The 14,902-nt window shown below is 33.7% G+C and overlaps 1 protein-coding gene across 1 annotated transcript; it reads right to left on the bottom strand.

Moving 5' to 3' along the window:
* Positions 1-4,216: 4,216 nt before the first annotated feature.
* LOC121411563 (peroxisomal membrane protein 11C-like) lies at positions 4,217-13,369 on the bottom strand. The gene is made up of 4 exons (XM_041604358.1): positions 13,072-13,369; positions 9,948-10,126; positions 8,513-8,575; positions 4,217-7,940 (listed from the first exon to the last, which is right to left on the bottom strand). The coding sequence occupies exons 1-4, from the start codon at positions 13,318-13,320 to the stop codon at positions 7,721-7,723; spliced, it is 711 nt and encodes a 236-aa protein (XP_041460292.1). The 5' UTR covers positions 13,321-13,369; the 3' UTR covers positions 4,217-7,720.
* Positions 13,370-14,902: the final 1,533 nt, after the last annotated feature.

The raw sequence follows: 14,902 nt of genomic DNA, 5'->3' as shown, positions 1-14,902 counted from the left end.
TTAATCAGTATTCTTATCTTATAGCATTATTTGTGAGTAAAATGAACCTGAAGGGTGCTCAGAATTGATTTCTTCAATCTTTTTAGAAGAAATTTGTAAATTCATTTTTTTTTATAATCTTATTATTCTAAAAGATCCTTGATGGAGCATATCTTTGTAGCCATTCCACCAGAATAAAAGCAATAATTGTATTGATTTAATACAAAACCTTGAATATTCATGTAACATAATGTTGAAGGCCAAGTCTACCCCAACAATAAGTTGATTAGATCAGAAGCAAACAAGCATAATGCTGAAAACTTCATCAAACTCGAAATGACATTTTAAAGCTTTATTTTAATAAGTGCTCATATTTATTTGCAACACATATCTCGTATTTTTCCTCATATATGATGTAATATATTTTATAAAGCAAAGTACAGACTAGAAAGTGTGTAACATCATTGGCTCTCTCATTAGCATACCACTTGGAATGTGTGTACATGTTCTCTCTATTTTATGAAAATAAGCAAAATTTTAATGCAAAACGTCACAATATTTATTTTATTTTCATGACATTATCACTGTCATGCTTATTTATTTTCTATGTTTGTTCAAAAATGAACTTGTTGTTTGGGTGGACCCGACCTTAAATCATTTTATTTCCAAAGTGAACATTTCTTTGGGACTAAGATTACTTCCTCCAAAGGCCTCATTCCATTTTTGATGAATTAATATACCATGCATTCTTGAAGCATTATGACCAAGTCATTTTATTATATAGCTGCATATATACGTCCAATACAGAAAAATGTTTGTGTATTTTGAATGTGTTACTGACATCTTTAAATTTTTTATGTGTATTGAAGAGAGAATAATGTACATTTTCAGCATTTTTTTCAAAATATATCCAATAATTTGTTCTTGTATCTATTGCAATGAAATGTAGAAATAGGCATTTAATTTTGTTTTATATTAGAGCAAGTGTTGAGGGCATATTTATTTTGACACTTTTTGATGGAAAAGAACAATCAAACATTAAGATAATCAAGTTTGACATATCTTTTAAATCAAATGGGGAAAGCTTTGGTTTTGTGATGTCATTCAAAAGATTTAGCCTTGAAGGCAGATGTATTTTTATTGGGTGTAATTACAGTAAATGTCATGAAATGTGAAATGGGGAGGTCTAGAAAAATTGAACTGCTGTGGTGCTCTGTCGCATAGTCCGCTTGTCATTATTAGGTGTAATGCACTTATTTATTTGTTAGTACAGGTACATGTGTGTAGCTTCAATGAATTAATGGTTGAGTGAGATTGTGTGATAAGTGTGAGATGGAGAGAAGAAAAAAGAAAGGAGAAAGAGAGAGAGGGAGGGGGAAAAGGGTAAAAGACACTGAAAAGGAAAGGGTTTAGGATTGGTACAATCCTTGTGAGAGAAATTCAAATAAGTAATTAATAAAAGTGAATAGAATTTTATTAGATTTTCCTTTAATTTTGATAATCTCTATGACAAGGCTTAAATCTGCACTAAGCTGAATTTTGTCATCCTTTATAACATATTTATGTATTTCCTTTTCTTATTGACTGAAATTTGTCAGATATGACATTAACTTCATTTTTGAATAGTATATAGTTGTCAGGATTACATGCCTTTAATAAAGACTATCATTAGATTTTTGTTTATCAACATGTAATAATACATTAATTAAGTAAGTAATACATGTTATAATAAAAAGTATCAAGCATTAATCAATTTTGAGCTGAAATCATATCTGATGCAAAAGTAAATCTGATATGGCTGTCATTTCATTTGTAGTACTTCATTGTGATAAATGAAAAAGTAAGAAGTATTTCTTCATTTTTTTCATTTTTGGGTATTCCAACAGATTAGGTCTTATCAAAATGATAACAAAAATAACTTCCTTTACTAATATATGTTGCATGTATTTATCAGCTTGTAATGTTGCAGCAGTGTGATATATATATGGTATATTCTTACGGAGGGTAGTAGAGAAATTTGCTTCCTAGGGGGAGGTGTTTCACAAGGAGTGAAGTATTACTTTAAGGCGACTGCACGCTTTACGATTAGTCTGCGACCCGATTTCAGAATAAAATGTAGTAGAATTTGATGCTAATATTGAGACGTGGAATCTTACTGTGTAATGTTCTAAATAATCGTACGAATACCTATGATCAAATCTGTGACTATGGTATCATCCTTCTTACAATAAAAGAGAATTTAATATCTAGTTGTAATGACGTCATAGCAGTCGTACGATTGGCTACGATTTGAAACTAATTTGGCCTTTACTCCAAAATAAAGGCTTGCAAACTTTCAAAATGGTTATAATATTATTCTTTCAATTAATGTCAACCTCAAATAAAATATGTTCCATTCACATCTTCAGAAAATGAGCAAAATGTGATTTTTTCTAAAATCGGATCGCGAACATTCGTAAGGTGTGCGGTGGCCTTAAGCGTCACACTAATGTCCAGTTGAGTACCGAATAAAAGGCATCACCGCATTGGTCAAATCATGCTAAGAGGACACGTGCTACTGCGTATGAATCAATAAGATTGCGTGTTAAATAATCATGTGTGCATGAGCATTAAGCATGACTTTAAGTCACACTTAACTTTTTGTGAAACACCCCCCAGATTACTTTGTGGTGCTTGTTATTCCAATGAGATTGACCAATTTGATGCACTTTGTAAATACTCCATAGCATTTCTGAACTCACATGAAAATATAATTTGGTCATTGGTGCAAGGAGACGTCGATCAGTTGGATTGTATTCAATTCTAGATTATAATTGGATTCCAAGTGTAAAAAAAAGTTTGTTTGCTAAATTGAGAAATATATTGGCAGTTATAACAGATGTCATTTTCAAACATGCTCTTTATATTGATGATACTGTACGTCTGTGGAGGAAATCTTTAATAAAGTCAGCACTGTCAGTTTACTAATGGTTGTTGTCATTGGTAATTTTTTAAAATCTGTATGTGATTGTCTTTAAGCCTGATATAAACCAATTTAAGTACCACACTACGGTATCCCCGGGTGATGTTACATAAAACTGTGAGTTTTGAACGACATTATCAATAACTGGTGATCCTTGTGTTGAATGATATATATATAATTTTCATTTGTGTTGATTGGTATGATGATGATAATGATGAAAGTATACATTTGTATAGTACCATTTATATGTGAAAGACATTCAAAGGCGCTAACTCACACATAACGTCACCTATTATTCACACATTTTAACTCATAGGATAGGATTCCTAGTCGTTCATAAAGTTGCTCATAACTTACGAAATGCTTTATGAAACATCCCGATTTGTAAGTTATGCATAACTGATGACCCTTTTGTGGGTTTAACATATTCCATTACACATAGCTCCAGTTGAAATATGATCTTTGTCACTTTAAAGTTCCTATTTTTATACGCATCTCAATGGATAGGATATGCACTCCAAATGGGTGATATTTTGATAGCCATGGTTTAGTTAAACCTGTGTTAGCTTAGACCACACTTGTATGGAGTACCAGTTGTCAACTCATTCACCAATTAGAAATTATTCTTATCCAGCTGCAATTGACCATGAAATGTTTAGAATAGGAAAACACAAAAATATAATGAATTTTAATGAATTAATTGATCACTATGATTGCAACAGGTATGAAAGAAATGTTATGGGGTCCAGCATTCCATAGAAGTATGGTTTAAAATTCTCGTTCAGACTAGGGTTGAACCTAGGTTCAATTATCAGGACATCATCCAATGTGTTTAAAAGGGGAATATTTGGGTTATCTCAATGAACAGCACATGTAAAGTTCATCAGTCGTGCATTAAGTTATACAAACTTTAAAAGCTTTATTAAAGGACCAGCCACAAATAAAGTTATATGAATTATGTCTCTGTTATCAAAACTATGAATACTGAAATATTTTATGAAAATACAAAAGAAATAGTGTGAAATCATCGACTCCTATAAATAAACAAAACTTTAAAATGTACTGGCCATTCTATTTTAAATCTTATTTTGATCATGAAATTTTCTTTGTTTTGCTGGCTTGATTTTTTTATATGGAAATCATTGTTGGAGTGGACTTGGCCTTTAATACAAGTCAAATATTTCAATGTGTAATCTCTTGATGCACTTCAGAATTTACCTTATGATAAAGTAGTTCAACTAGCGACAAAGAACATCACAAAATACAAAATCATAATAAAGTTCGTCATAAAACTTTAATAGTGAAGTATAATTATATTATCACATTTCAAGTAGTACAAAGTATCATCAGTATACCGTAATAAAATATATCAGCACCATATATAAATTTCAAGAAGTAGAAAATGCACAAGTAGAATGATGGTTGTAATAAAATGGACCATTACATGTATTTTGGCATAGTGATACTACCTCATTGTACATTTCATGCATAGGATAGATCAAATACCACAAACAATGGTAAAATGAGCCAAAAAATGGGTGGGGGATCAGATATGGCAAATGGGGCGAAATATATTTTTTTAAAGTAGCTCGCAAGTGAAGTGAGCAGGAAAAATCGCGACATTTTAATAACAAAAGATTTTGACACAATATTCAGAAAATCTTATTTGACCCTCATCTCTTCCTTTTCTTGGTCATGAAAATTTTGGGAGATAAGTGCCCCCTAGCCCACCATCTGTATGCCACTGGTCACAAATTTACATGTATATAAATTCTTGATGTACATGTATCTATATGACACGACCATGGAGATATGTGACGTGGTACTGCTCAAGTGGGGTAGGGGGGTGACACAATATTTCACCCCTCCCCCAAAACTGCGAACAATAGATTTACTTCATGACTTTATGCCAGTGGACACAAAATGCACTGGGCCCTGTAACACAAAAGTTAGTGATTTAATCGCTGAATGAAATGGCCAATCGAGATGATCGCTGCATGCGCATTGTGCTTAGTAGGCTGAGTAGGAACCAACCAGAACTGTTCTTTCAAATTAGCGATTAACCATAACTGTTGTGTTATGGGGCCCAGGTCAGATCATGCTCAGGGGCATGTACTATGAACTCTATGATTGTTTTGTTCTTGTTATCATTATTAGGTTTATTTTACATTAATGATCACATTACATTTTTTCATGATAATCCTTGAATATCATATCAGGTTTTATCTCAATAAACTTTGAATTTGATGGTGGACTCAAGTCATTCATTACATTTAATATTACAGATTCAATCCCATAGAGTACCTATTTATTGTACACTTACGGAAAACTTTTGATCAATGCTGAAAGAGAAAATAACTGTTATTCATCTGTGCATATCTTTGCAATATCGTTTTACTTTTGCCAAGGCCTTTAACAACATTGACTATACAAACCATAAAATTTCATAATATAACTCTTCAGATAACCATTTATAACATAATACCTTGATACAATTTTATTGCATTTTCATTCATTATATGAATTAATGCATACATCTTGTATAACATCATCAGGAATTGAAAAATTTCAGTTTAGTCGCAAAATTCATGAAAATAAAACCATAATGTAATATTCAGCTTTTCACATGTACATGATTTTCATATCAAACTTCACATTCTGAATTTCATATTTTTGCAAACTGGGCCCAAGGTTAAACAACATCTTATGTTGTTTAAGAATTTGAGATAATTTAAAATCTGACAGCATCATTAAAAAAAATGAAATGAAACTAAAAATGAAAAATTAAAATCCATATCTGCACAGCATAATGTGTAAGGAATGATCAAAGAAAGAATAAAGCATTAATTAAGAAAAAGAAACTCTAAATCCCACATACTATCTCGGATAAACAAATAAATTTCATGATACTATGTGAACAATACATTTAAATCAACCAAAGAAACCAGCCAGAGAGCTTCATAGGGCTCTGCCCTAATCATTAAAAGATTCTTTGTGTAATTCTTTTTCTGTAACTTTTGACATGCAAAGTTTTTTTCATAAATCCATGATTAATATCTACAAATCAATAATATCACACACAAAATTTCATGTCAAATACCGTAATGAAAAAAACCCCAGAATTATTATCATGCCCAGCACAAAAATAGACATACATGTATATTCATAATGATTGCAGTACCTTTACAAATATTTTTGTCATAGCATGTCAAATGAAATCATTTCGCAACAGGTCTGCAGGGAAAAGCATGCATTTGTTACCATGAGAATTGCAGTGTTTATTGCACGATGTGATGCTCTCACAGTGCATGCCTGTAAGTAACGAGGCTTTTAATACTTGCATGTCGACATAGTGACACCATACAGAAGAAAAAGAACAAGCAGAATTTGATATCAGATTTCGATCACAAGTTTCACATATCGTAGAGTATTTACTCATTCAAATCTGAAAAACGAATCTAAATTTCAAAAAATTAATCTCTTCAATTAATGAAAATAAAATTTAAATCATTAACATGAAATCAAACAAAATTCTCCATTATATACAAATTGTGGGGCAGTGTTACTGTTTGAATAATAGAAACGTCATTTTGATTTCGATCCTTTTAAATCACTACTCCATGATGGGAAATAGAGTGTGGACTGAGCAGCAATACTTTATTCAATGTACATGTATTACAACCCATTATGACTGATTCCTGCTCATTTATGAACATCTAAAAATAAGAAAATAAGTTGGACTTTTGGGGCTCCTTATCACCCCCCCCCCCACTTCCATGTGTCCCTACTCCCTACACCATGACAAAGACATATTTTGTATACTGAGAGGAAAGAATAAAATTATCATGTATTTACATCTTCACAATATGGTGTATATATATGTCACACAAAAATTAGGTTAAAAAGGTAATTTCATATAATTTCAGTAAGGTAGGGGGAGAAGGTAGTTTTGTGCATTTGGGTGGCATCCTCAAGGGAGCGTTCATGAAATGTTTTGTCGTTGATTTTCATCAACAGTTGTTACAAGCTACTGCAAATCCTTGCATCTGGTTGGCTGAGAGCAAATTCATCTGTGAAAATCTCTGACAAAACTAACCATGAAACGCTCTCCAAGCCTCTAAGTAGAATGTCAATCATTTCAGAATGAAGTTGATAGAATAAACAGTGAAATATAATGTAAGAACTTGAGTAGAGGTAGTGCAATATGAAATGGAACTATTTCTAACAAATGATACATGCATAGAATTTCAATAATTTGAGAGGAAATATTTAACAAAGTAGAAATACAGGTGACTACCGAAGTCAAAGCTCTTGGGACTACAGAACTCTGTATGACTTATAGGCAAAAGTGATTTAGAAGACATTAGTCGTCTGAAATGCTTTTAGTTAGGCCATCTTGCTGTACAAAATTTAATATCAATTGGACCTTTCATGACCCTGATTCTTAACATGATCTACAAAAGCCCGATTGAAATAAGGTTAAAATGACAACAAAGATTATTCAAGAATAAAATCTGAAAATGGCACCTGTCGTATAATGTCACTTTTAATGACTCTGAATAAAAGCAGACTGAATGCATGAATTTTATTCTTTCATAGTACCAGAAAATGACTTCATCTCTGAGATATTACTGGAGCCTATCATCAGGACTAGGTCTTAGTCCAGTCCTTCCACAGCCAAGGCTGCTTTAGATGAAAATCGTCCCCCAAGGTCGAGGTCAATACTTAGGCAAATACTGGCAGGAAGCGCTTCCAAGTGGGACTGTGACTCTTCCAGTACTACCTCCTGCTCTCAATGAACAAGCATAGTTTGATGAGCGACGAGATGGTGCCAAAGAGACCGACCCAACGGTCCGGGACTTTCCCCGCCCACAAGAATCCCTCAGGCATCCAATGAATGGCATTGCACATGTCAAAGGCATCAGCAAGCATGTATAAAACTACTGTAGTCTGTTCCTTCGTCAGGTCAGAAGCGCTGAGGATTTTACCATCTTGAGTGCTGTCAGAAAAATGAAAGATGAAAAGTCCATACTTGGTAACTGAAAAAGGTATTTTTAATTTATTCCTGTCTCATTTAATATTGATTTTTTTCAATTAAAATGTTATCCATATCGCAAAATAAACATGGATTCATACATTCATATACACACATTACATTACACTATAATGGACTCATGTTCCGATATTGGATGGGGGAATACATGTCGGAGCATCATGAAAAATTGTGGGCAAGAGCAAGATGGAGAGTAGGCTTCTTCGATGCATGGGCTCTTTAACTAAATGCAGCTAAGATTTCTAACCAGAAAATTTCATAACTCCTACATCATATAAAAAAATACACATTAATAAAACTCTTTTTCTTTCAGCTTTAACAATAACAAGGACAACATTTTCCAATTTCGAGATGTTATATAGCATTTTAAAGCTTAGGATGTCCTTTTCAAGCTCAATGAAAATATCAAAATTCATTTTTAGCAACATCTCATTGGTTTTGGGGTGGGAGGTCACCTATAATCTTTTGTGCACATCCAATATCACAAAATAAACATAAGATTCCCTGTTAATACGTACCCTTTGGCTTCATGTAAGGCCATCTTTCTTTGTCTTTGCAGTCCAATGACATCACCACTTCCTCTGTGGGTGAAAAACAAGTACAGCTAGTGCATTATCAGATCATATATTCCTGGGATTGATTTACCAGATTTCCTTACTTTGAAAATTTTGGCCCAATGGAATTCACAAAGGGTAATGGTACGCCAAGATCTCCATTAACCTACTGAAAACAAGTATACTGAAAATGTAAACACATTCTTGTCCAGTTGTGACTGCACAGGTAACAAAGGATTCAGCCAGATTATATGCATACATACCCACCTGCCCCCCCCCCCCACACACACACAAAAAAGAAACTGACTCATTTCCCCCTTTCGATAAAATCATTTGGATTTGCTGGCCTAAAGTTTCAATATTTTGAGGGCAAGTCCATATTCTAGACTCCTATAGCACAAGTCCATCCCAACAAAAAGTTGTTTTGAATTAAAAGAGAAAAATCAGACAAGCATAACACTAAAAATTTCATCAAAATCGGATGTAAAATAAGAAATTTATGACATTTTTAAGTTAAGCTTAACTTCACAAAAACAGTTATATGCACATCCTAGTCAGTATGCAAATGAGAGGACTGATGACCTCACCCTCTCACTATTTCTTTCATATTTTATTACATGAATTATGAAATATTCTGATTTGCTCCTCATTATCCTGTGAAACAAAGTGTTCTCATCACTGAACATGTGGAATGACCGCAGTTTTAACTTCACATTTAGTGGTTCAGTCAAGTTGGTCTTAATTGTCAGAGAAATATTGTACATTTCAAACAAAAAATAAATTGTAATATCACTGAATCGTGCATATGTAACTGTTTTGAGAAAAATAAGTGAAACTTTAAAACTTTAAATTTCTTATTTTGCATTCGATTTTGATAAGATTTTCAGCATTATGCTTGTTTGATTTTGTTTTGTATTGATTCAAATCAACATTTTTCTGGGGTGGACTTGACCGTTAAGAATCACATAATCCTATAGTTCTGCAAAAATTGGGGTAATGAAATGAGCACCATTTTCTAAAAACAATTAGGGGAGTAAAGGGGGCGTCCATAGCCATTGATAGCCTTAGATTAATTTGAGCCCAGGATTTGGCACATGTGACTCTTTACAATGGAATTTCAGTGTACAGAATTTTACAGTTATCATACAGAGATTACTGACATATTTCATGTTTCATGTTCCTGTTCCATTTGACTTAGCCTTTAACTCATAATGGGTAATACAGAAAGAGTGCCTCTCATACAACTCTTTTTGTGACTGTTTAAAAGGAGGGGAAATGGATTACACCACAATGATAAAGCAATATATGATTTACAGTCAAGATCAAGTAGTTTGATCTCACATAAGAAATATATATCAAGCCATTTATAGCTTGATTTCTTCATGAAATTCAGTCTTACTTCACGATTCCAAGAGAAAGCGAGATCAACCATGCCGTCACAGAAAGATGCCACCATCGTGTTGATTGAGTGTTGATAAGTTTAGTATCCGCTGCCCATGCTATATGCTCAAGGACGAAGAACAGCTGATCCACCAAGTTCTTTGCCACCCCAACCAACTGCATGAGTGTACTAGTTTCCTGCAAAATAAAAAGAAGTAAAGGATGCTCTGCTCTGAAACCAGTAATCGCTTTTTTAGGGTGGATCTGGAAGTTGAAATTAAATGATGATGATGATAAAGATCAGAAGATGATGATGATGATGATGAAGATAATGATGGTGATAATAATAATCAATGATAATAATAAATGTGACTTATAAAGTGCCAAATCCACTCTGTAGAGCACTCAAGGCTCATAAAGAAATTAAAGGTCAAGTCCAACCCAGAAAATTGTTGATTTGAATAAAGAGAGAAAAATAAACTAGCATATCACTGAAAATTTCATCAAAATCGGATGTAAAATAAGAAAGTTATCACATTTTTAATTTTTGCCTATTTTTGTTAAATAGTGAGCACAAATCAGTGATATGGAATTGAGAGAGTCAATGATGTCCTTCGCTCAGCATTCTTTTGTTTTTTATTATTTGAATTATACAATATTTTCATTTTTTACATATTTGACAATAAGGACCAACATGACTGAACCATATAGTATTAAAGGTATTGTTTAACTTTGTGAGCAGCCGATTTAAAAAATTCTCAAACCAAGATGAAACATGTGTACAAGTGCATGTATTAGAACTAATAAACCCTGAAAACAACCATTATTGAGATTGAAAAGCTAAAACTACAAGGCAAACCCTGACTTTGTAAATAGGTGTCTTATAGACGCCTAAATAGTACACATAAGTGTATGGGATGAAATTAAGATGATGTTCTAGTCACTTTATATTTCAATTTTCGAAGCACTAAATAGTTATTTTCGAATGCAATTTTTTCTGGGCTTCATTTTTGTAACATATCACAGACACAGTTGACAAGTGTGACCTTCTAGCTCAGATATTTCAAAAGTCAAACCAATGTTTCCAATCACTTTAAACAATGCTAGTTCCACAAGTTCAGGGAGGAATTGTTTCACTTGACAATGAGGAGAAAATTAGTTTATTTCATATTTCATATAATAAAATACAAGAAAAATAGTGAGTGGATGACAAATATTTCATATTTCATGTAATAAAATACAAGAAAAATAGTGAGTGGATGACATAATCAGTCTCCTCATTTGCATACCGCCAGGACGTGCATATAACGTTGTTGTTGGTGCAAAATCGTCATCTTGGGGAGAAGTACTGAGCGGCGTACCGCAAGGTAGTGTGTTGGGTCCGACCCTCTTTTTGGTTTTTGTAAATGATCTGCCAAGTGTTGTTAAGTCTAATATTGTAATGTTTGCGGATGATACAAAGATGTATGTACGTTCTGATAGTGCTGTCGGTGTCAAACAACTCCAAAAAGATATCTCCCTTTTAGAAGAATGGGCTAAAAAATGGCAGCTACGATTCCATCCGGATAAATGCACCGTCTTAAAGCTAGGAAAAAACAGTACAGAAGAGCAGACCCAGTATTACATGAAAGGAGAGTCTAATCTAATTACTCTTAAGGAGGTACAAGCTGAAAAAGACCTAGGGATATTAATTGACTCAAAGCTGTCTTTTAAAGACCAAGTGTCACAAGCAGCATTAAAGGGAAACAGAGTCCTATAGGAATCATTAGAAGATCTTTTGTTAATCTGGATGCAGTTACAATGTCATATTTGTTTAAAGGTCTTATCAGACCCCTATTAGAGTATGGACAAGCTGCATGGTCACCATATAAATTGAGTGAACAAAGAAAGTTAGAAAGTGTACAGAGGCGAGCCACAAAAATGATTCCAGGTTTTAGAAATCTGTCTTATATGGAACGTCTCATGAAACTAAAATTACCGAGTCTTGCTCATAGGCGAAGGAGAGGTGACATGATTGATGTCTACAAGTACATGACTGGAATATATTACACACAACACAACCCTTTCACTAAGTCACAGAGGAGGTCTAGAGGTCATAGGTTGAAGTTGGAGAAGAAATTTTCTAGGCTTGATATTAGAAAGTACTTTTTCAGTAACAGGGTTGTAGATGTGTGGAATAGTCTTCCTGACAGTGTTATTTCAGCCTCTTCAGTCAACTCCTTCAAAATTCGTCTAGATAGGCACTGGTCAAGGAATTATGATTTGCTCTATAAGCCAGTGTAGGCAGTATTGTCTTTGTTTTTCCACGGTTTCTAGCATACATGTACACACTTCTGTCAGTCCTTTCTCGTCTTAAGTACCGGTATATATATTTTGTTTTAATACAATGGATACTGTACTACCACCAGAGGAGATACTCCGATCGATGAACAGGCACTCAACTCAAGCCTACAGCATCGAGGACTTAAAGTAAAGTAAAGTATAACTGTTTTGTGAAATTAAGCAAAATTTTAAAATATCATAACTTTCTTATTTCACATCCGATTTTAAATAAATTTTCAGTGTTATGCTTGTTGGATTTTTCTCTTTTTATTCAAATCTACTTTTTGTTGGGATGGACTTGTCATTTAAGAAGTAAAAAGAAAGGTTTTAAGTACCTTACATTTCTGAAAGTCTCAACAGAGATACATGTATATGTCATTCGTCTGTTTGTGGGGTCACGCATGAGCAAAGGATCTTTTCCCCCACGTTTTGAAACTTTTGGAACCACATGCAAACAAGATATTAAAGAGCACAGAAATCTAGTGCATGTGATAACTGATAAAAGGAAGATTGTATTGGCATGATTGGGGTCTTTTGGGGAGCTGATCCATGATAAATTCAATTTCAATGAAGTAGAGCTCAAGACTATAAAAGAGCAACAAAACTTTAAATCAAACTATGAAAACATGCATGATTAATTCACAACAATACTGCATCTAGAATTTGATTTAAACGTCTATAATTTTTCTAACATTCCATAATTTTTATCAATCCATTTTCGTGGGTAAAAAGAGGCCCTATTCTAAGTTAAATAGAGCTAGCAGGAGCTAATGTTCTCGCCATCGCCAGCGGAACATAACGAACACCACGCCGCTACTCACCCGACGTCCCAGGCCGTAGGAGAGGGTGTACGACAGCATAGGTATGTCATCGAAACGGCGAAGAATTGTCCGGCAAAGACTCAACTGCTGGCTGATTATGAGAAGTTTCTTTGAATTCCCGTTGCTTTTGGATATTCCAGATAGCATAAGTGATAAATATGAGACAGTCCTCACAATCTTATCCCTCCCTGAGTAAGTTTGGAGGAGTTTTGTAGATTCAACGATAAAGTTCGATGGTGTCGAAGCCATCTTGAAAATCAGCTGGTGAAAGAGGGGGCGTGTCCGTGGGCTGGGTCGATCGTTGGGGGAGGGGAGGGGGTTCAGGGTTCAGAGTAAACAAAAGGAAAGAAAGAGAAGAAAATGGGAGATATTGATATGTAAAAAATGTAAGATGAACAAAATAAATCCATCGCATTTTCTCACTTTGGCCTCTATCAGAATCATGTTTATAAATATAACCAAAAAAATGGAGTATCATATTTATCTATCTCCACAATAATTTTGCTTCCGTGATCCATCGGGAATAAATTTCAATTTTCAATTTCAATTTATTTCATTTTCAATAGAACAAAGTAAAGTGGTCGAAATAATTACAATGAACTTATACAGACAATTTACATTGAGGCATGTATAACTTATGATATTTTTCCAAGTAAAACAAAACAAAATTTATAAGCAAAATATCATAAACATTATAAAAATAAGATTCTGAGAAAATGGAGGGAACGACTAAAAAGCAGTGCTTGTTTTGTGTGGACCCCTCTAATTAAATATTGCAGAATTGGCTACGAAGACGGATACAGAGGTGACAAAACAGGGAATAGTAGAGCAATAAACAAGAAATAGTTCAAACACATGAGGGATATGAAAATAAAAGGGAAAAGAGATAACAGAAAGATAATAGAGCAGGTCTTAAACGCGCGGATAAAAAATAATAAGTTAGGGATAAACTATTGATTGGCAAAAAAGACATCATAAACTTACATTTTGTTTTGTTAGACCTAGTATATCACTCAAGCTCTACATCTTGTATGAGAGAAATCCTTGTGCATATTGACCCCAAACAAAGACATTATAGAGACTATTCTTTCGGAATTCATGAAGAGCATACATATCTCACCATAACCATAATGCGAGCGCCAAGCGCCTGCTGCATGGATTTGTATTTATTTTTCAGAATTACACCCATATCACATACATGTATTAAAGGGATGCTCCGGGCTGAAAATATTTCTATCTAAATAAATAGAGTAAAATTTACAGAGCAAAACTGAATGCTGAAAATTTGATCAAAGTCGGATAACAAATAACGAAGTTATTGAATTTTAAAGATTTGTATTATTCCGGTGAAACAGTTCTATTCATATGTCGTCATGAATATTCATTAGGTGGGCTGATGATCATGAATATTCATTAGGTGGGCTGATGATGTCATATCCCACTTGTTCTTTTGTACATTATTATATGAAATTAGGTTTATTCCAATAAAAATCTACCAAGAACTATAACAATTGGATTGCCCGAACTTATTTCATTTACACATGTATGAAAAAATGAAACACGATTTCGTGTAATAACATAACAAAAAAAAGTAGGGATGTGACATCATCAGCCCACCTATATTAATGACAATGTGCATACAACAACTGTTTTCCCAAAATATTGATAGACTTTAAAATTCAATAATTTCGTTATTTGTTATCCGCTTTGATGAAATTTTCAGAATTTTGCTCCATGAAATCTGGCTACTCTATTTATTTAGATATTAATATTGTCAGCCCGGACCATCCCTTTGAAGGTCAAGTCCACCCCAGCAAAATGTTGATTTGCA

The sequence above is a fragment of the Lytechinus variegatus genome, chromosome 3 (genome assembly GCF_018143015.1).
Source record: "Lytechinus variegatus isolate NC3 chromosome 3, Lvar_3.0, whole genome shotgun sequence".
Lineage (NCBI taxonomy): Eukaryota > Metazoa > Echinodermata > Echinoidea > Temnopleuroida > Toxopneustidae > Lytechinus > Lytechinus variegatus.
This window is presented reverse-complemented; position numbering and strand designations above follow the sequence as displayed.